We start from the raw sequence: 21073 nt of genomic DNA, 5'->3' as shown, positions 1-21073 counted from the left end.
GAAAGCATATACATACACATGTTAACAAATGTTTTAGAAACTGCTACACAACATATTTAAAATAAAATACAAAGTATAAAGAGCCTCCATTACTGCATGTCTTTCATTATTTCTACGACTTGATTTATAATTAGCAGAACCTTCATTATCTGATTTTATACATGTTTGTATTTGTTATTTCAAATGTACTCTGCCTATTTTGGCCTATGTGCACGTCTGAAGATATTTATTAAAAATAGAAAATGTACTCTTGTGCTTCCTTACTGTATCAGCACAGCAGGCCATTTGAAAACGCAAACTTACATGCTGATAAAAAAGAACTATCCCAATATATGTAGTGGGCAGAACTATATATGATATCATTCTGTCATGAAAACTTTCTTTAGGTAGCAATTCCTATCCCACAAAACATTTCTGCTTTTAGTAAATGTCAGTTTTTAGCAAATAAAGTTTAAAATACGTACAGAAGCCAGCTGTAAGTTATAAAATTAAGTTGAGTACTACCACTTGGAACCACTCTATTCTTCTGTGATTGGGGAAAAGAAATAACAATAATACCTGAAACAGACAAGTTCCTTACCTGCCATTGCAATTATGTTTTCCTTTGCATTTTGTGGCAGAAACTGACCGTGTATTATACGTAAACTAGCTGTGTAAGCCCACTGTAAAAATCTGTAAAAAGCCCAGGGTCCTAGAAACTATTGAAATTGACAGAAAAAAAATTAAATGTAGAGATATCAGGTAATTGAAAGGAACTACTCTGGGCATCTCTCTCCTAGGTTTCATTTTGCCAACGTGCTCGCCTCACTTGTGTATTAGCAACAGGAGGAAAAGTATAAGGGATATCATTTTGCAGATGTGCTTGTCTCGCTTGCATAAGAGTTCCTCTCTTTTCTCAACAGTTTTACTTTGGCAACAGAGTCGCTTTCTTCTTCCAGCTCGTTAACTTGGGGCCACCTTGCTGGCTGAGCTTCAAGCTGTAGTAGAGTCGCACTTCCGGGCCGGACAGACAGACACACCTATCAACACGTGTAGATGTTTAGTTTTCTGATTCCTCGGAGGTGGAGCCCCTACCCCAACTCCACCACTCACTGCGGGGCTGAACAGACACACACACTTCCACACGTAGACATTTATATATAAGAAGTGTACAACTGGAGTTTGATTAGGTTATTCAAAGGGCTAGAATCTTGATGTTTCTTGTAATCTCTCAGATGGATTACTAAAAGTGAACACAAGTAATGTTCTTTTTCAATTAACTGAATGAACAATTACTCAGGCTAGTTTTAAACAAATATGTCTTAAACCTGGCAGTGCAGTATCCAGTGTTAAAAAATACTTTCCAGGCAATGAGGCCTCAGCCTCTCATGCTAATTCCCTTATTTCTGTAAGAACTTATTACTGTGTCAACTGGGTTTCATTGTTTGCACAGCTATAGAATAACAAATACTAGAACTCTGACCAGATTATATGTGACTATTGCTTTTGAAACTGCTCAGATAAACTTGGGTTATTTCGTTTTGCAACTATACTCATTAAATTCTTATCAGTCAATAGAGACAATAGCATTTGATCCCACCAAATTCTGGTGTATTTAGAATTGTCACCGAACTGGACATACCTGATTCCTCCTTTTTCCCTGTAATCCATATCATAGCTTTGCATGGAATCTGTGCAGGACTCACGAGAATTAGCCTGGCGTTGAAGTCGTGGAGAGACAGGATATTGATGAGTAGAGGAGTTTGACTGGGCTGCAATATTGAAGTGTGGAGGCATGCTATTGCTTGTTTCACTACGATAATCACTGTCCCGATCATCCACGGCACTGTCTTGTTCTTCCAGTGCTGCAAAAACAGTAGGAAGCTAAACATTACAAACAAACAAATATAATTGTTTTACCCAGCTAAACAACATGTTAATGTACACTTTGTCTATTCATTCACTTTTTCAGCAACTAACCATATGGTGAGTGCAATGTTAACTAAAACATGATAGATGATGGGCAGCACGGTGGCGCAGTGGTAGCGCTGCTGCTTCGCAGTTAAGAGACCTGGGTTCGCTTCCCGGGTACTCCCTGCGTGGAGTTTGCATGGGTTTCCTCCGGGCGCTCCGGTTTCCTCCCACAGTCCAAAGATATGCAGGCTAGGTGGTTTGGCGATTCTAAATTGGCCCTAGTGTTTGTGTGTGTCCTGCGGTGGGTTGGCACCCTGCCCGGGATTGGTTCCTGTGTTGGCTGGGATTGGCTCCAGCAGACCCTGTGACCCTGTGTTCGGATTCTGCGGGTTGGAAAATGGATGGATGGATGATATGTTTCTAGCATCTTCCAGGTACAAAGGCAGTGAGAAAGTGAGAACAACCCAATGGAGACATTTAAATTAATGCAAGAAATAGTTGATTTCCTCTGTTTCAAGCTGTTCCACACTTCTTTTAGGAAAGCTACATGCCAAAAATAAATGCTCAAGCATGCTTTTACTCCAAATAGCAATTTTAGTGATTGAACTTGGAAGTGGATAACAGGCTATAATGAAGACTGGCTAGAGTGCGGCATGGTCCACTATAATAAAGTCAACTCAAGTACACAAGGCAGAAACACTACATATGCTAGTACTGTTCATTTAACTGAAACAATTAGATATGGATATATAGTCCCTTACAAAAATAGTTTTATACTAGGAAGAAAAGATTTTTGCAACCTAATAAGACATTGCAAGCTGTGACAATAAGCACAAAAACTTTAAGAAGAGTATACCATGCTTTGTGTTTAATTAACTGTACGACTAAAATCTATCTTAAGACAGTGAAAATGTCAGGATGATTGCTCATCTCCAGTGTACAATTTATATATATTTTTTTTACTAACAGTTCAAAGGCTAATACTGCATGATTTAAAAAAAAAAAAACACATATTACTAAATTTTTAGTTTTGGCAAATGTGTTATTGACTAAATGTTTGTTTATAAGATCTGTGTTTCTAATCTAGATAGCAAAGATTAATTTCACAAAACAAAAAGCATATATAGCATACTAGCCAAAATACCTGGCAAATACTGGGTATATTCATAGAACGCTGGCCATTTTCTCATTGCCATCTGAAATGTTACTGTCTCATCTGTCATCTACACTACCTCTTAAATAACTATTAATTTCTCTGCTCTCAAGAGTCAAGAATGTGTATTTTTGTATATAATTGAATTCAATAATTGCCATAACTTCTTGTTGAGTTGGAACAATTAACACTACTTCTTTGTATTTCCAGGTTTAATGAATAGCAGTTTAATCTGGCACAAACAACTAGAAGGCTTTTTGAATAACTAAATCCCTGGAGTATATATCTCAATCAAAATAGGGGGTGGCTGGGAGAATGGGTTCACAGACATTAGTGAAGGTTTCCGTATTATTACAAAATGCAGCAGCAGCAGTAGCAGTATTCGATAATGTTATAAAAAACAATCAAAGCTGATTCATTTAATGTATATTTAAAATTGCTACAAATTGCCAGGCAGTATAGGCAACAAAGCCTAAAATGGACCTGAATAAATGTCTGCCATCAAGAAAAATGAAATTTTGTCATTCTGTTTCTACCATATTTGGAATTGCAACATGGCAATAGCTAAAAATAAATTTTTCATCATGGCTAAACTACAATTATTAACAATAAGCAAGTATACAATAGGATTGTTTGTTTTATTTTTTTTTTTAAGATTCTCCTTTGTTAAAAAATGTAGTGTCAATAGTTCATTTCAAAATCAAAAACACCTAGTGCAATGAAATTCCAATCAGCATATTTGACCAAAATGAAGCAGGATGCAACTGTCCTTGTCCAACTGCCAGAACCTCACTCTCTTGGTTATGTATAACAACCATAACTCCATTTTCTATAATAAAACTTTTAATAACAATACATAGTGGAGGGGGCGGCACGGTGGTGCAGTGGTAGTGCTGCTGCCTCGCAGTTAGGAGACCCGGGTTCACCTTCCAGGTCCTCCAGTGTCTGCATGGGTTTCCTCCCACAGTCCAAAGACGTGCAGGTTAGGTGGATTGGCGATGCTAAATTGGCCCTAGTGTGTGCTTGGTGTGTTTGTGTGTGTCCTGCGGTGGATTGGGTCCTGCCCTGTGTTGGCTGGGATTGGCTCCAGCAGACCCCAATGACCCTAAGTTCAGATTCAGTGGGTTGGAAAATGGATGGATGGATGTAGTGGTGAGCAAAACAACAAGTTTCCTTATGCATACAGTTTCACAAAACTGATGCTAAACTTCATTACAAAAGCAATTTCACAAGTGCAAAAGTCACTAAACAGACTTTTTCACAATTTTAAAAACGTTTTTAGAGGGTTGAAAGAAAAGACCATTGCTCATTAAGGGTTTGTCGACACTGCACACCCCTTCTTGACCTATTTATTTCACAGAAAAGGGTCTAGGTGAAAAAAGAAGCTCAACATGACTAAACACAACCCATGAAGAGAAAAAATGCTCTTAGGTCACAGCTATAATCCAGCAAATCATCCATCCATCCATCCATTTTCTAACCCGCTGAATCTGAACACAGGGTCATGGGGGTCTGCTGGAGCCAATCCCAGCCAACACAGGGCACAAGGCAGGAACCAATCCCGGACAGGGAGCCAACCCACCGCAGTCCAGCAAATCAGTTGAAAAGAAAAACTGCACCAGCAGTCTTAAATGAGTTCCCATATTGGCTAGTACAAAACACTGTGTGCGCAGATAACAATGCCCTCCCATCGGGCCCAGCACATTCCTGCTGCCTGAATGAAACTGTAGTGCCCACATCAGTATTTGATGCTGATCTTTCAAATAGCAGTGAACCAGCCAATCTCACTGAGATTGCACAGGCAGTGACCCAGCTGAGGGTAGGGAAGTGTGCCGGGATCTGTGGTGTCCAGGGTGAACTTCTCCAGGCTGACCTCCTGGCATTGTAAGCAATCTTTGGTGTCATCCCAACTGACTGGAAAATGGGACTTGTTCCTCTCTGAAAAGGGAAGGGCGATTCCCTGGATTGCAGCAACTACAGGGGGATAACACTGCTCTCAGTGCTGGGTAAGGTCCTTACTTGGGTCGTCCTCAATAGGGTCCATGATCACTATCTCACCTACCAGCAACTGGAGGAGTCTGTATTTATGCCTAAGAAGTCTACCATCGGCTGTATCCTGGCATTGAAGGTTCTCATCGAGCGCAAACACAAATATCAGTAGATAGTAGACAGTAGTATTTCTTTGCACCCTTTCTTGATTTTTGTAAAGCATTTGGCTCTCTTGATCGAACTGCCCTGTTGGACATCCTGAGACGGGATTCCTCAGAGGTTACTGGATATCATGGCCAGCCTCTACACTGGTAATGTGAGTGCTGTTCAGAATGGAGGCAGAACCTCTGTGTTTTCCCAGTTGATTCTAGGGTTCATCAGGGGTGTGTTCTTGCCCTTACTTTTTTCTATGCTTGTATGGATTTGGCGTTGGGCAGGGTTGTGGGATCCAGCAGCTGTGTTGCATCTGTTGGTAAATAAAGATTCATCGATTTTGACTTGCTAATGATGATATGATGTGCGCAGAGTAGTGATTGGAACTCCGGCTCTTTTCAAAGCTTCGGCTCTTTTGGATCGGCTCCCTTTAAAAAGCCGGCTCTTACGGCTACCAAATGGCTCTTCATTTAGTATCGCTTGGATGCTTATATTTTAGCCTAATTAAGCAATTATGAATGGTTTGTGTATAAGCAATTTCTTATTCATTGTTTTCAGACATTACGTATTTTTATTCATTTTTACCATTACAAAAAATACACCGTTACTATTATTTAACAGTATAATAAAAGCTTTAAATGAACAATTTAACACAAAACCTCAGAAAAAAAAAGGCCAAACTTAACAACAACACAACACTATGACTCTTTGAATAAAAGTTTTTAGGCCAGGAACATACATGTGGTTTAAGGCCTGTACAAAAGTTGTAAATCCAATGTCCTCCACAATGGAAAATGGTTGAAAGTCGCTAGCAAACATTTTAGCCAGCTCCTCATCGGCACTTATTTGTTTGTCTGGCGTCATTTGTTTTGGAATAAATGTGCTTATTTTGGTTTGAACTGAAGACCGTGTTATACCTGCAGTTTTCGGTAAGACAGTGGATGCTGCAGCAGAAGTACTTGTCTCTTTTCCAGGGTCAGTGGATGGCAGGAGAGTGGGCACGCTCTCCTCCAGTTGCACGGATGGGTGGGTGGATCTTATAGCCAATGTCTGTGCAGGTTTGTTGTTGACCCTGCTCTAACGGATATTTTCATATTACAAATTCTGCACTTAGCTTTGCAGTCTCCAATATCACTTAAATGCAGCCAGATGCTGCTTCTTTTTTGGCTTTCACTCATTTCTTTACTCTTCTTTTTTTTCTTCACGATGCGCTTGCATTTAAATCTGGCTCCTCGTCTGTCGCATCGACAGGTACACAGAGCGACACTGTCACTCTGTGTACCTGGCCTGTACCAACACTCGCTGTCTTCGGAGCATCTGCCCCCCTTCCTTCTTTCACATAGTGGTACGATCCTAGTCCAATATGTCATTTGTGAACGAGCCGGCATTATGAGCAAATGTTCTGTGTGCCCATATAAATAAAGTCCCGTCCCTGCCGAATGGATTTTCAGCAGAGCTGAGCAGGAGCGGCTGAAGCTTCGGCTCTGCTCGACGGGCATTGGCTCCTCTCGTTCGCTTCAAAGCATTGGTTCTTAGAGCCGGCTCGTTCGCGAACGACACATCACTAGCGCAGAGTAAATGGAAACTGTGATTGGGGCTCTCAAGAGACTGAGCAATGAGTTTGAGTATCTGGGCTTGCAAGTGTCCTGGATGAAAACCAAGATCCAGGCCTTTAGCACTAGAATTATCAAGCTTACGAAAAATCTCATAACTCCAGCCCACCTTAAATCCACTCGTACCTCTCCATCCAGTGTCTTTTGTCTTGTAAATGTGTCGATAATCCCAAGCATCAAGCAGCTTGCTATACCATCCCCCGCGACCACCAGAAAACCTGCAAAAACCTCTCCCAACTGAAGCCTTGTTTATCAGCGACCTATTTTGCTGGTGTTCACTTGTAGGTGGTTTGAGTTGCACCATTTAACAAAGTCCTTAATTCGGTTCCTATACTCCTCCTCCTGATGCAGCCCATGACAGTAGCAGTGTCGTCAGCGAACTTTTGCACGTGGCAGGACTCCGAGTTGTATTGGAAGTGTAAAGACCATCACAAAACATAATCACAAACAGGAGTTTGCATGATACGTTGGTGGGCTCTGTGAGCCGTGTTGTTTCTTTGAAGGACAGGTGAGGGGCAGACTGACTGGTAGGGTGACGCCAGACGTCGTCCTGCATCTAAACGGTGCTATCTTTCGCCTTTACGTCTGGTGCAGCTGTGTTGAGTGGATGTGTCTTGCAGAAAGGGTTTCTGTTCTCTTTCTCCAATCTGAGTTCTCCTCTGCTATAGCTCGTCTTTATTTGAAAACAGCAGTGTCAGATCAAAGCCAGCGTGAACACGACTGAGAGCATAAAACTGAATTAAAAAAACACTAACCTTTACAATTACCATACATTTACAGCGCCAGTTACAGACTCAATTGAAATGTATGTTTTTATTGTATAACAGTAACAATAAGAACAGCTCACCACTCAAAACGCTTATTTTGGGAAACATTAAGACTCGAACCCAGGACCTTCGGAATAGGAGTCAGCCACTCTAACCGCTGTACTACCCAAGAAGATAACAAGCCACACTAACCTGATTTCTTTTTCTTTGGTTATAGTCTTGGAAAAAAAAGCGCATTTGTTCTGTTATACTTGTATCTTTTGTGAAGGTGCTTATTTGATATTTGGATTTCAGTCTTCATACATTACACACTTCATGTCTAAATTTTGTCATTAGTACTAAAACATGGAAAAAGTTTGTCTTTTAGGTATGTGTTCAACATTTCTGTCATCCTACACTTACATAGATCTTTGTAGACACTGAACACACATGAAATGCATGTGTTACAAATAAAAATATATTTTTTTAGGTTAAGTACCTGACTACCTGATAAACACAGCTTCAGCTGGGATAGGTTTTTGCAGTTTCCCCGGGGTTGGGGGGTATGGTATAGCAGGCTGCTTGATGCTTGGGATTAACAACACATTTACAAGACAAAAGATGCTGACTGGAGAGTTGCAAGGGGATTTAAGGTGAGCCGGATTTACAAGTTTTCTCGTAAGCTTAGTAGTACAGTGATCCCTCGCTATATCACGTTTCGACTTTCGCGGCTTCATTCTATCGCGATTTTTTTCTCATACACGCTTACGTCACTACGCATGCGCTTTCTGAGAACTTTTATCTAAGCCCTACGATGGCTCCTAAACATGCTGCTTTTTCTAAGCCTTCTGACAATAAAACTAAGCGCCGGAGGAAGATGCTTACTATCCAGGAGAAGGTGAAACTCTTGTATATGATTAAAGATGGCAATACCCTACAAAAGCCTCCTCACGCATATGAAAAGACAGTGCCAGCAACTGCCTATCAAGATGTTCTTCAGCCGCGCACCCAGACACCCACTGCCTAGTACTTCTTCACTGAAGACAACAACGCACCTGCTGAAGATACTGCACCACCTCTGAGGTCGTACCTTCATAGGTTAGTGGTTGTGTGCAATTAAATGTACAGTACAATAATCTACTATAAAAAAGCGTTCAGGATTGTCCTTCCATCCCATGAGTGCAAAGCGTAGTGGTTTTCCGCTTATTACAAACTTACTACTTGCGGCTTGAGGTACGAAGTGACACGATGTGAGCAGAGTTCTAGTGCTCTCATTGTTCCCTTGCTTTTGTGCGCGATGCGCTGGAAAAATAGACAAAATTATGTCTCTGGAAATAATTAATATTGATGGAGTACAAATGCCTCACCGCATAGTAAATATCAGGGGTGATGGTGCTTTGTTATTCTCATCCATAGCTTATTTAGTGCATGAAACTCCATCTTTAGCGGTACAGATTCAGGCTGACATTGTACGACTTTGGACAGGCACTTGAGGGGACAAAAAAAAAACTTAGGTTTTCGGGAGATGTTATGAATGGGCACTTTGATGTTCTCATTTTCTACACTTACATGCCTGATGTACACATGGAGCGCACAAAAATTGAGGATAAAAGTCGGTCGCCTTAAAAGGAGAGTACGCCTAATAATATCATATTTGTAACGTCTAATATGTCTTATTTTCTCTTATTTTGTCTAATATATTGGGTAATACAAGTGTAATGGTGACTAAAGGGTGTTATTTAATGTTTAGAGGGCTCTAATAATGTTACAAAACGTAATTAGAAGGTCGTAAACAGGTTTTCTATACTCTGCGAAAATATTCGATTTATAAATAAAGAATCCTACTTCGAGAAAATTCATTTATCACGGTAGAGTCTGGAACGGATTAACCGTGATAAACAAGGGTTCATTGTACTAGGGTGCTGTACCATGTTAGCCATCCACTGGGTCTTCAATTCCATGTGTTAATAACCTCTTGGGCACTGCATTCAGCAGTGTGCCTTTCTACAGACAGAGTGTCGAACTTGTTACAAAGATGGATTGGCAGAGCATAGGGGGTTCATAAGGTCGCTGAAAAGGAAGGAGTGGTGTTCCGGATATCTATGCAAAAGGACAAAGGTCCAAGTCTTTAGAGTCCTGGTACTTCCTGTTTTGCTATATAGTAGGGAGACAAAGACGCTATCCAGTGACCTGAGACGAATACTAGATTCCTTCGGTACTGTGTCTCTTTGGAGAAACCTTGGGTACAACCTTTGTGTCAAATGTGCGGTTGCTCACGGAGTACCAAATTACCTGCATTGTGCAGGAGTGTCAGTTACGGTACTGCAGCCATGTGGCACGATTCCCTGAGAGTTATTTGGTTCACAGGATCCTCATTGTTGAGGACCCAAGCGCCTTGAACAGGCAAAGGGAACACCCACGTAACACTTGGCTGAGGCAAAAAGATGGTAATTTCTGGATGGTAGAAATGAACCACATGTCTGTCTGGGGTGTTGCCAACTGGGATCCCAAGCTGTTTTGTTGTGTTGTGGCTGCAGCAACATGCTGTACCAGTGCATGCTTCCCAACTTGACTTGACCTGATATTAGCTCTGGTTTTTGGGTTTCCCCCAAACATTAAAACCTCTTTATCCAATTTGCCATATAGTCTATATTTTAAGTTGGACCAATGGCAGCACATATGCAAATTTTCATGAAAATTGCACTACATTTTTGAATGACTAACAAACAGATAAAGAAAACAAAAACTCAAATTTTAAATTGTAGATAACCTAATACAGAAAGTAAGATTAAAAAACACTTAGTGTCTGTCTGGATTCTGCATTCACCTCTTTTTAAACACAGATACTAAATAAAGAAAAACACTAGCTGCTATATCATGGGAGTTCTGTAGAGCTTACAAATTAAATCTCAAGTTTCACCAGTTTGATCAGGTAACAAACCAGAAATCCTACAACAACTTTAGGACAAAGATGTACTGTCCTCTTTCTCTTTGTTATGGTAAGTATAGCTGAAAACAATCCAGAGGTTTGTCTTGAGAGATAGTTCTACTTTTGTAAAATTATAAATGATAACGGGAAATTCAGGAGTATTATTTTTGTCTCCTAAATCTATCTCAATCAATGTAATGTCACCTAAAAACTTGAATTGAAACATGAAGTTTTGTAGTGCTTTTAAAATAATAATTTAAAAAATTAGTTAATATAATACATTCCTTCAAAGCCAACCTGAGCATATTCATTACCGTGAAGTAAATTCCTTCACTAAAGTAGGTTTACCTGAACTTTGCAGAATAATTTCTCAGCTAAGACCTTCCACTCGTGTTCTTAACCGAGTTTCAATAGTCTTTTTCAAAGAAGTTTCTGGTATACTACTCAGGTGAAACTACTCAAAAACAATAATCTATAGTTTTCTGTCCTTTACAATTCAGATCCTTCTCTAACCTAACTTTTTAAGTTTAATTCTAGAAAAAGCAGTTTTCTAGTTATATTACCAGAATAAACATTCTATTCTTGATACATTTCAGCTAGGTTTTACATCAAATCATAGTACAGAAATAGAACTGGTTAACTGTGTTCTTGTTCTCTGAGACTTGAGAGCAGCATTTGACACCACGGACCACAACATTCTAACAAATCACCATAGTCAAAGGGTGAGTTTCTCGGGTAGTGCTTTAAATTGATTTCAATCTTATTCAACAGGCACACAGTTAATTGATCTATACTAATAAAAGGCAAAGCCCTCACTCACTCACTCACTCACTCACACACTCATCACTAATTCTTCAACTTCCCGTGTAGGTAGAAGGCTGAAATTTGGCAGGCTCATTCCTTACAGCTTACTTACAAAAGTTGGGCAGGTTTCATTTCGAAATTCTACGCCTAATGGTCATAACTGGAAGGTATTTTTCTTCATTAACTGTAATGGAGTTGAGCTGGAATGACGTGTGGGGCAGAGTTTCGTGTGACATCATCACGCCTCCCACGTAATCACGTGAACTGACTGTCAACGCAGTGCGTAGAAAACCAGGAAGACCTCCAAAAAGCGCTTAACAAAACATGCATTATTTAATTGAGAAGGCAGCGAAACAATAAGAAGCGAGCGAGTGACATATACTACCATATTCATGAGTGCTGCTACCTCGGAAAGAAAGCAAGGTGTAAACCTAAACTTTAAATTAAGTTCATAGACAGGCTGCCACTGCCGTTTCTCATGCCCACAGGTAATGCGGGATACAAGTTTAATGAGAGGACGCAGGATATAAATGAGAGTTTTGATCACTTTGTAACTAAGTTAAAATTGCAGGTGTGCTTATGCAAATTCCGAGAGACTGTGTTTGTGGGGGATTGACAGTTAAGGCGGGTGGGGGAGTCACGTCATCATCTCCCTCCCATTCATCTCATTTCGGTCTGAGCTGAGCTCCGCTGCCTTTCAAGCAACTTCGCCACACTGCCACCAAATACTCCCAGAAAAATCCACAAGTTAATACACACACTGTCTCTAGAGTTTCTACACACTGAATCCTCCAGGCACTACTTTCAAAAGGTCACACTGACAATCGTGTTACGTTATTTTTAAAATCTTTCCTTTTCTTAGCACAAGCACAGCTGAGAAGCTTCGGTGCATGTGCTCCATAACGCGTTAAAAAATAATGCATTTAATCACACTTTGCATTACAAGCAAAGGGGAACTCTTGTCAATGCATGATTTCCTGGTACACCGATTACTTTGATCAGTGCATCCCGATTCATTTTACCTCGCACCACCTTGGTTTGAGAAGAAGTAAAAAATATGAGGTTAACACAGAAAAACATCACCAATTCAAGCTTTATGAATAATCGATTCGCCATCAATAATTGTTTTAGTAAAGCCATACTCAGTGTAATCCTCCTTCCATTTAATAATTTTTCCGCCACTAGCCATGATTAAATGAACGGTAAAAAAGTAAGAGCGAAGCGAGGGTGACTTATTTAGGCAGGCATATATATGACAGCACCACTCATGACAATGTCAATCATGTTACGTTATTATTAAAATGTTTCCTTTTCTTTTTCATTACTTCTTTAACACACTACTTCTCCGCTACGAGGCACGGGTATTTTGCTATATAAATATATATTTATATGAATGACCTCCAAAGAGCGCTGAGACTTTTGATATCGTGAACGTGTCTGCAAAAACTGGGGTCTCCTGGCCAGCAAAGTCGAGCAGCCAGCATGCGTGCATAGCTGTGCCGGCCTTTGAGACGCTGACTGCGCTTCTGCCTTAAGTCAAAGTAAGGACTTTTAATTTTTTTCATCCTCCCCTGCGCTTATAGCCCAGACAAGTGCAAACACGGGACCCCTTTTCTACACCACGGAAAAATAATATTAAGGCGATTCACACTTTCTTTTGCACGTATACGATTATCAGGTCCTCACCTCGGATTATGAAGACACGCACAGGAGTGAAGGACTGACAGTGCCATCACAGCCGATTAATGGCGGGACGCCTCACCAGTCTACAACCCACCGCGACTGTCCCCAAAAGGCATCATAACGCCAGCGAACACATCTCTATACTATATAAAAGAAAACGCAACTTTACTTTCTTTACACCTTTTTCCTTTTATCCCAAACCAAAGCCTTTCTCTTAACACTGCAGAGGACACAAAACAAATTTTCTTTAAATGCCGGTAAGGCACATTACCAGAGGCACACATTTGAACGTTCACATAGAAAATGTAATTTCTATACCACAGCCGTCGTGTACGCCTTTCAAAAGGGATCTACTACCGAGAGATGATCCATATATATTTTAGCTGCTGTTAGTTACTTACCTGTTGTGTTACACAGTCTTTAAAATATAGTTTACCCGCAACCACTCCAGTAGTGCTCAATGTACCTGTACTTCTTAAAACGTTAATGTTTTACTGTTTAATAACTTATAGACTATATTTTATTATTTTTCCCTTGCACTCAGTAACCAAAGCTATACACACACATATAGACACATACAGTACAAACATACACACAAGTATATGTATGTATATATATATATATATATATATATACATACACACACACCCCTATACTACATTATATATATATATATATATACACACACACACACACACACACACACACACACATATATATACATACATATACATAAACATACACAAATATATATAATTTGTGTGTGTGTATGTATGTATGTGTGTGTATATATGATGTAGATAGGTATGTGTATTGTAAAGGACCGAGAGAGACAGTAGCAAGGGTTGGGGTTTTTCCGGCCCCGTATATTGTACAGACACAAAAAAACAGGTCAAAATCATAAACTAAACAGTTCATATGCGCGACGCCGACTCCTGGCGCCGCGCCATTTTATTGGGGAGGAGCCGAAGTGGAGGAATGCCGGGAAGGACCGCAAGGGAGGATGGGAAGGATGACGCCAGGGCAAGATGGCGGAGGAAGGGCGGAAGTATCGCACTGCGGTCATCCATGCCTATGGTGCAGGACGGTCTTTTTTCCTATGAGGAAGCAGAGGGAGAAAGTTAATACCCCACCATTCCCTGGCGGCGAGTGGTTTCCCAGGTGCTGTCGAATCAATCCGCGGCCTCCTACTGCGCGCGTGACCATCCCCCTTAGCCCAGGACCGCCAGGTCGGGCGGACCTAACGAGAGGTCGTGAATACGAGAGGGCATCGGCATTGGCCTGAAGGGTGCCCCCCGATAAGTGACAGTGAACTTATACGGCTGTAAGTCCAGGAACCACCTGGTGACCCGCGGATTCACTCTTTGTGCAGGGACATCCACTGAAGTGCAGCGTGATCAGTCACCAGAGCGAACTCGCACCCAGCAGGTAGTACGGAGGTGGGTCACTGCCCACTTAATGGCCAAGGCCTCCCTCTCCACTGCCGCTGCACCGGTCCCCGTCCATCAGTTTCCGCTAAGGTACATCACAGGGTGCTCGACACCATCGACGCTTTGGCTCAGCACGCACCCAGGCCTGTGTCCGCGCCGGTCTGGAGAATAAACGGAGCCCAAAATCGGGCGTCCGTAACACAGGTGCCGACGTTAGGGCCTTCTTTAGGTCACTGAACGCTGTTCTGCTTTGTCGGTCCACACCACGTATAGGGGCGCCTTTTGTCAGGTCAGTCAAGGGTGCTGCTCTTCGAGAAACGGGAACAAACCGGCGGTAGTAACCGCAAGCCCCAAGAAAGCCTGCACCTGTTTCTTGGTACTCGGACGGGGCCATTCTAAGATGTCTTTCACTTTGGAGCTCTGTGGCCGCACCTGTCCTTGTCCCACGAGGTAGCCTAAATATTTGGCCTCCTTTAATCCAAAAAAACACTTCCGGGGGTTTATGCGGAGGCCGGCTTTAGCCAGTGTTCGGAGGACAGCTGCGACCTGCAGTAGATGCTCCTCCCAGGTGCCGGAATAGATGACAACGCCATCCAGGTAGGCGGCGCTATAGGACTGGTGAGGCTTCAGCACTCTATCTACCAGACGCTGGAAGGTCGCCGGGCCCCGCAGCCCAAATGGGAGGACCTTGTACTGCCAGTGCCCGCTAGGGGTGCTAAAGGCCGTTTTCTCCTTTGCGGATGCCGTTAAAGGAATTTGCCAATACCCTTTGTCATGTCAAGGGTAGTCAGATATCGAGCCGCACTCCAGCCGCCAAGGAGGTCGCCAATGCGGGCATGGGGTAGGCATCGAACTTGGAGATCTGATTCAGACGCCTAAAGTCATTACAGAACCTCCAGGAGCCGCCTGGCTTGGAGACGAGGACAATAGGGCTGGACCAGGGACTATGGCTCTCTTCAATTATGTCCATGTCCAACATACGCTTCACCTCCAGTTCGACCTCTGCGCGCTTTGCCTCCGGAGTCGGTAGGGCCTCTCCCGGACGATTACCCCGGCTCCGTGACTATATCGCGGCTCAATCAGCGTCCGCCGGGTGACTCGCCACTACCTCGGGATGGCTCGGAGTGTTTGGGCTAACTCCTGCCGCTGCTTGGGGTCAGCTCTTCGCCGAGGTTAAGGGCAGTTGTGCTTTAAAAGGGAGAGTGACCTACGGGAGCTGGGAAGCTCCTCTCTATCTCCAGGGCTTTAACAGGTTGACATGATAGATCCTCTCACCGGTCGACGGTTGGGCTGTTTACCAAATAGTCGACGAGTCCTTTCTCTCCTTAACCTCGTAAGGCCCTTGCCAGTGAGCGAGCAGCTTCGAAAGTGGGAGGTCGGGACGAGCACCATAACTCGTCCCCGGGCGAACTCCCTGAGGACGGAGTTGCGGTTGTAACACCGGCCTGCGCTGCTTGCGCACGAGTCACGTGCTCTTTTAGGAGGGGCCTGATCTTTGTGAGTCGGTCGCGCAGTTGCGCACGCATCTCAAAATATTAGAGGAGGGAAGAGCCTCGCCTCCCAGCCTTCTTTAGGATGTCGAGGATTCCCCGGGTTGTCGCCTCGATAGTAATTCAAAGGGGAGAAGCCCGTAGAGGCCTGGGGTACCTCCCGTAGGCAAAAGCACGAGCGGGAGGAGCTGGTCCCAGTTCCTGCCGCCGCGCTGACTACCTTGCGGAGCATCTGCTTAAGCGCCTGATTAAATCGCTCACCAACCCGCCAGTTTGCGGGTGATAGACTGACGCTTTCAGGTGCTTTATCTGCAGTAATTTGGCCACCTCCTTGAACGATCCAAGTGAAGGGCGCACCCTGGTCCGTGAGGACCTCCTTGGGTATGCCCACGCGTGAAAACAAGTTAACCAGTTCCCGCGATGCTTTTAGTATTAGCGAGCGCAGGGGAACCGCCTCTGGGTACCGGGTGGCATAGTCCACCATGACTAGGATATACTTGTGGCCACGGGTTGAGGGCTCCAGGGTCCCACCAAATCGACCCCTATCCTTTCAAAGGGGATGTCCACGAGGGGAATAGGGACTAGAGGAGCACGGTCCCTCCTAGGAATCTGGCGGGTCTGGCACTCCGGACAGGATTGACAGAACCGCCGGACCTCCTCATTGATCCCAGGCCAGTAAAAGCGGAGCTTAATCCTCTCCAGTGTTTTTTGCCCCGAGGTGGGCCTAGGAGGTGAGCATGTGCCAACTCGCATATCTCCGCCGGAAGGTACGCTGAATTAGCAACAACTTCCGCACCTCGCCCTCATGGGTAGCCACCGGTACAACAGATCATTTCAAGGACAAAGAAGGGTTCCCGTGTGGATCCGTCCGCTGTCGAGCTGTTAGGCAGAACAATCGCGTTCCGGGCAAAGCGCAGGGAGTCATCATTCCACTGCTCCCTCTTAAAGGAGGCCGGCGTGGACCGAAATTGATGGTCCAGGCGCCGAGAGGGTCTTGGGGCCTGGGCCCGGGAGAGTTTCCTGGCTAGTCCCTTCTCCGCGGAATCTTCCGGGTCAAGGTCCGTAGCCACGAAAGGTCCCCGAGACACCAGCCCATAGGGCCTGCCCTTGTGCACGGCGTGGAGGCCGCGGGAGGGTGCCTTTTCCCCTCATGACAAGATCCAACGAGGCCCGGGAGCGCGTAATGGCTTACCGCTGATTCTTTTAGACCAGTCTTGTCCCAGGATCACTGGGAAGGGGGTCAGGTAACACAGCGACCGCCATTTGATTGGTTCCCCCTTCCAGGTAAGATAGCAGTGAGCGGAACGATATGACCTAGTCCCCCCATGTACACAGGTAACCAACAAATGCTGCTTTAACCACTGTTGCGGGAAGACAAACGGCGAGCAACAATGGTAATGTTGCTGCCGGAATCAAACAAAGCCACCACGGCGCGCCCATTTAGCAACACCACTCCCGTGATTCGACTCGCCAAGGGATGCGGCGGGTACAATACCTCTCCGCTGATGTCCAGCTGCAGTCCATAGGCTCCGGGGCGATGTGATGGGGGCAGTTTGGCAGCAGGTGGCCGGTCTCGCCACACTTGAAACAGCGCGGCGGACCCGGCCTCTCTTTGGCTCTGGCTGGCGCTTCGGCAGCGCGTGCCGAGGGGCTCGGGGTGGCCGCCCGTCCCTGCCGGTTCCCGCGAGCAGGCTTTTCTGACCCCCCAAGTCGGAGGACCGCCAACTGACGCTCCAGGACGCCGAGGAGGCACGACATGTTTGATAGGCGTGCCCCGACCTGCTGGGCGAGGGAACTGGGCATTGCATTGACCAGGCCTTCACAGGCCACCCGCCGACGACTTTCCGCCTGCCGGGCTCTCTGGCCGTAGCCAGCGCCCATCTTGCCCCAGAACTCAACGCCTGGGCGCGAAGGGCTTTTCGGGTCAAAGACCCAGTTCCGCCATTCGCCGCCTGCTGGCCCGGCTAATGCCGAGCGGGCCAATATTTCGGGCTTGAGGAGGTCGTAATTAGCGCCTCCTCCTCAGGGAGGTCATAATAGGCCGCAGCAGCTGGTCCTTTAGGTATGGCGCCAAGATGGACGCCACTGACCGCTGCCACTCGCTCCGGTGGCCGCCCTCTCAAACATGCCCAGGTAGGCATCGACGCCCTCCGGCGGGCCCATCGGTACCATAGGATGAGGCGGCTGCCTGGGCGGGTCTGGTCTCGCCCGTGGGCTTCCACTAACCTGGCCTTCGTGGCCTCCAGCTCCCGGTTGGTAGCGGCTTGCGCTTGCTGCAGGGCCTGGAGCTGGGCGCTCATTCCCTGCAGCACGGTGTTCAGGTCCTGTCCCTCCGTCATTCCGGGATCTCTGTATCCTGCCGACTACGCCACTTGTAAAGGACCGAGAGAGACAGTAGCAAGGGTTGGGGTTTTTCCGGCCCCGTATATTGTACAGACACAAAAACAGGTCAAAATCATAAACAAACAGTTCATATGCGCGACGCCGACTCCTGGCGCCGCGCCATTTTATTGGGGAGGAGCCGGAAGTGGAGGAATGCGGGAAGGACCGCAAGGGAGGATGGGAAGGATGACGCCAGGGCAAGATGGCGGAGGAAGGGCGGAAGTATCGCACTGCGGTCATCCATGCCTATGGTGCAGGACGGTCTTTTTTCCTATGAGGAAGCAGAGGGAGAAAGTTAATACCCCACCATTCCCTGGCGGCGAGTGGTTTCCCAGGTGCTGTCGAATCAATCCATGCCTCCTACTGCAGCGCGTGATATATATATATATATATATATATATGTAGATATGAAGATATGTATGTGTATATATATATGTATGTATGTGTGTGTGTGTATGTGTGTGTGTGTGTATATATATGATGTAGATAGGTATGTATATATATATATGTAGATATGAAGATATGTATGTGAATATATATGTATGTATGTGTGTGTGTGTATGTGTATGTATGTATGTGTATGTGTGTGTGTGTGTGTGTGTATATATATATGACAGCAGCAATGCAAGCTGTGAGAAAACAGTAAAAAGGAGGCGTGTCAGACGTCGTGGTACATTTTCTGATGCAGCTACCGAAAACAACCGTGGACGCTGCCGCCAAATACACAAAACAATTACTTTGACAATCATGTTACGTTATTTTCAAAATGTTTCCTTTTCTTTCTCTTTCCTTCTTTAACACACTACTTCTCTGCTGCCAAGCGCGGGTATATATATATATATATATATATATATATATATATATATATAGATAGATATGAGAACAACATATATATATATATATATATAGATAGATAGATAGATAGATAGATAGATAGATATGAGAACAACACTCATATCAATGACAAAACAATTACATTAACAATCATGTTATATTATTTTTAAAATTTTTCCTTTTCTTTTTCGTACCTTCTTTAACACACTACTTCTCCGCTGCGAAGTGCGGGTATTCTGCTAGTACTGTATATATGGTACTGGAATATGGTACTCTATCAGGTTGAGCTCAGTCTATGGGATAGCAAGCTGCTTGTGCTGATTGACACATTTATAAAAAAAAATGCTGATGAGGAGAGGTGCAAAGGAATTTAAGATGGCCCTGGATTACAAGATTTTTTGTAGGCTTAGGGATACTAGTGTTAAACTCATCCAGATTCTCAAGCCGCAACAACAGGATTTCATGATCGATAGTATCAAATGCCGCTGAAAGATCTAGAAAGATAAGGACTGCTGCATCCAGAGTCAGTAAGAACAGAGATATTATTAAATACTTTCAGGAGAGCAGTCTCAACCCCCTGATAATGCCTAAAACCAGATTAGTAGATCTCATATAAAATATTAGAATTATGATGATCAACCAGTTGTTCATAAATAATTCTTTCTGATATTTTAGCCAAAAATGGCAAAAGATTAGCTAACATTCCAGGGTACAATATAAATATTGACAGCAGGAAGTACATAACCTGTTGGTAAAATGGCAGAGCAGACAGTATCAATTTTGCTGACAGAAACTGACACTACTCACATGAATAGACAGTGCTATTTAAACCCATCCCTGAGAAGGTGTGAATAGCCACATTAAAAGCCTTAAGTCCCTGGGTTTCTTAGAATGACATGATACCAAACCACAGAAGCAGTCATATTTACATTTACACAACTGCCTTCTGAAAGTTAGACAGAGAGACACAAAAAATCAGAGCAGATATAGTCAACCTGTCTTTCTTCCAATTTCATTCTGCAGTCCTACAGGCGTGCTGCAGTTGATGCATGCCATCATTAAACCAAAGAGCTGGTTTCCCTTTTTAGCAGTGGTTCTTAAGAGGGGAGATAAAACCTAGAAATGTTTTAAAAGATGGTGTGGTCCAGCCCCAGACCGTGAGGGGGCGTCCGTCCTGGTTATGTAGGGGGCCTCAGATAAAGGGCTTGGAAGCCCAGCCTTGTAGGGACCCGTGGCCGCCCCGGTGCCGGAATATCCCGTGTGGGACCCGGCTGGGGCTGGAGCTCGGCCGGCACGCCCAGGAGGACCAGAGGAGGGCTTGTGCCTCCTCCAGACCGCGAGGGGGCATCTGTTCTGGTTGTGTTGGGGGCCTCGGGTACAGGGCTTGAAAGCCCAGCCCTGTAGGGGCCCGTAGCCACCGCCAGGCGGCGCCCAGGTGCCTGAGGAACCCTGGAGCCCAGCACTTCCGCCACACCAGGAAGTGCTGGGGGGAAGACGACAGGGGACACCCGGACGGCTTCCGGGTGCGCAGCCGGCACTTCTGCCACACTGGGGTGTGGCTATGACTGATTGCCGGGAAGCAGCTGGAGCCCATCCGGGTTCCCATATAAGGGGCCGCCTCCCTCCAGTCAGTAGTGGATGTCGGGTAGAAGAAGACAGAGCTGGCGAGAGGACGGGAGGTGGTCAAGAGAGAGGCACGGTGACTGAGAGTGTGGCCTGGACTTTGGGGAATCGGTGCAAGAGGCACTGGGGTTCATGCATTGTAAAATATTGTACAAAATAAATAGTGTGTGGTGGAACTATGTTGTCCGTCTGCCTGTGTCCGGGTCCCAGTCCACAATGGATTAAAAACTTAAACAGAGTCATCAGCACTTTCACAGTGGCCTTGTAAATCCAAACTAGTAAGCACACTTTTAATTCAGAAATAATACAAAATTTAAAATACGAGAATTGCATGGGACAGAGGTTGTTGTT

At 44.6% G+C, this 21073-nt stretch overlaps 1 protein-coding gene across 1 annotated transcript in view; it reads right to left on the bottom strand.

The window, feature by feature from the left end:
* The window catches only part of LOC120532052 (protein unc-13 homolog B-like), an 812076-nt gene that overhangs the window by 499608 nt on the left and 291395 nt on the right, over positions 1–21073 (bottom strand). The window contains exon 8 of the mRNA XM_039757963.1: positions 1622–1844. Within this exon, the coding sequence (XP_039613897.1) occupies positions 1622–1844 (223 nt within the window). The remainder of the gene's footprint in view (positions 1–1621; positions 1845–21073) is intronic.

Source organism: Polypterus senegalus, chromosome 7, assembly GCF_016835505.1.
Source record: "Polypterus senegalus isolate Bchr_013 chromosome 7, ASM1683550v1, whole genome shotgun sequence".
Taxonomy (NCBI): Eukaryota; Metazoa; Chordata; class Cladistia; order Polypteriformes; family Polypteridae; genus Polypterus; species Polypterus senegalus.
This window is presented reverse-complemented; position numbering and strand designations above follow the sequence as displayed.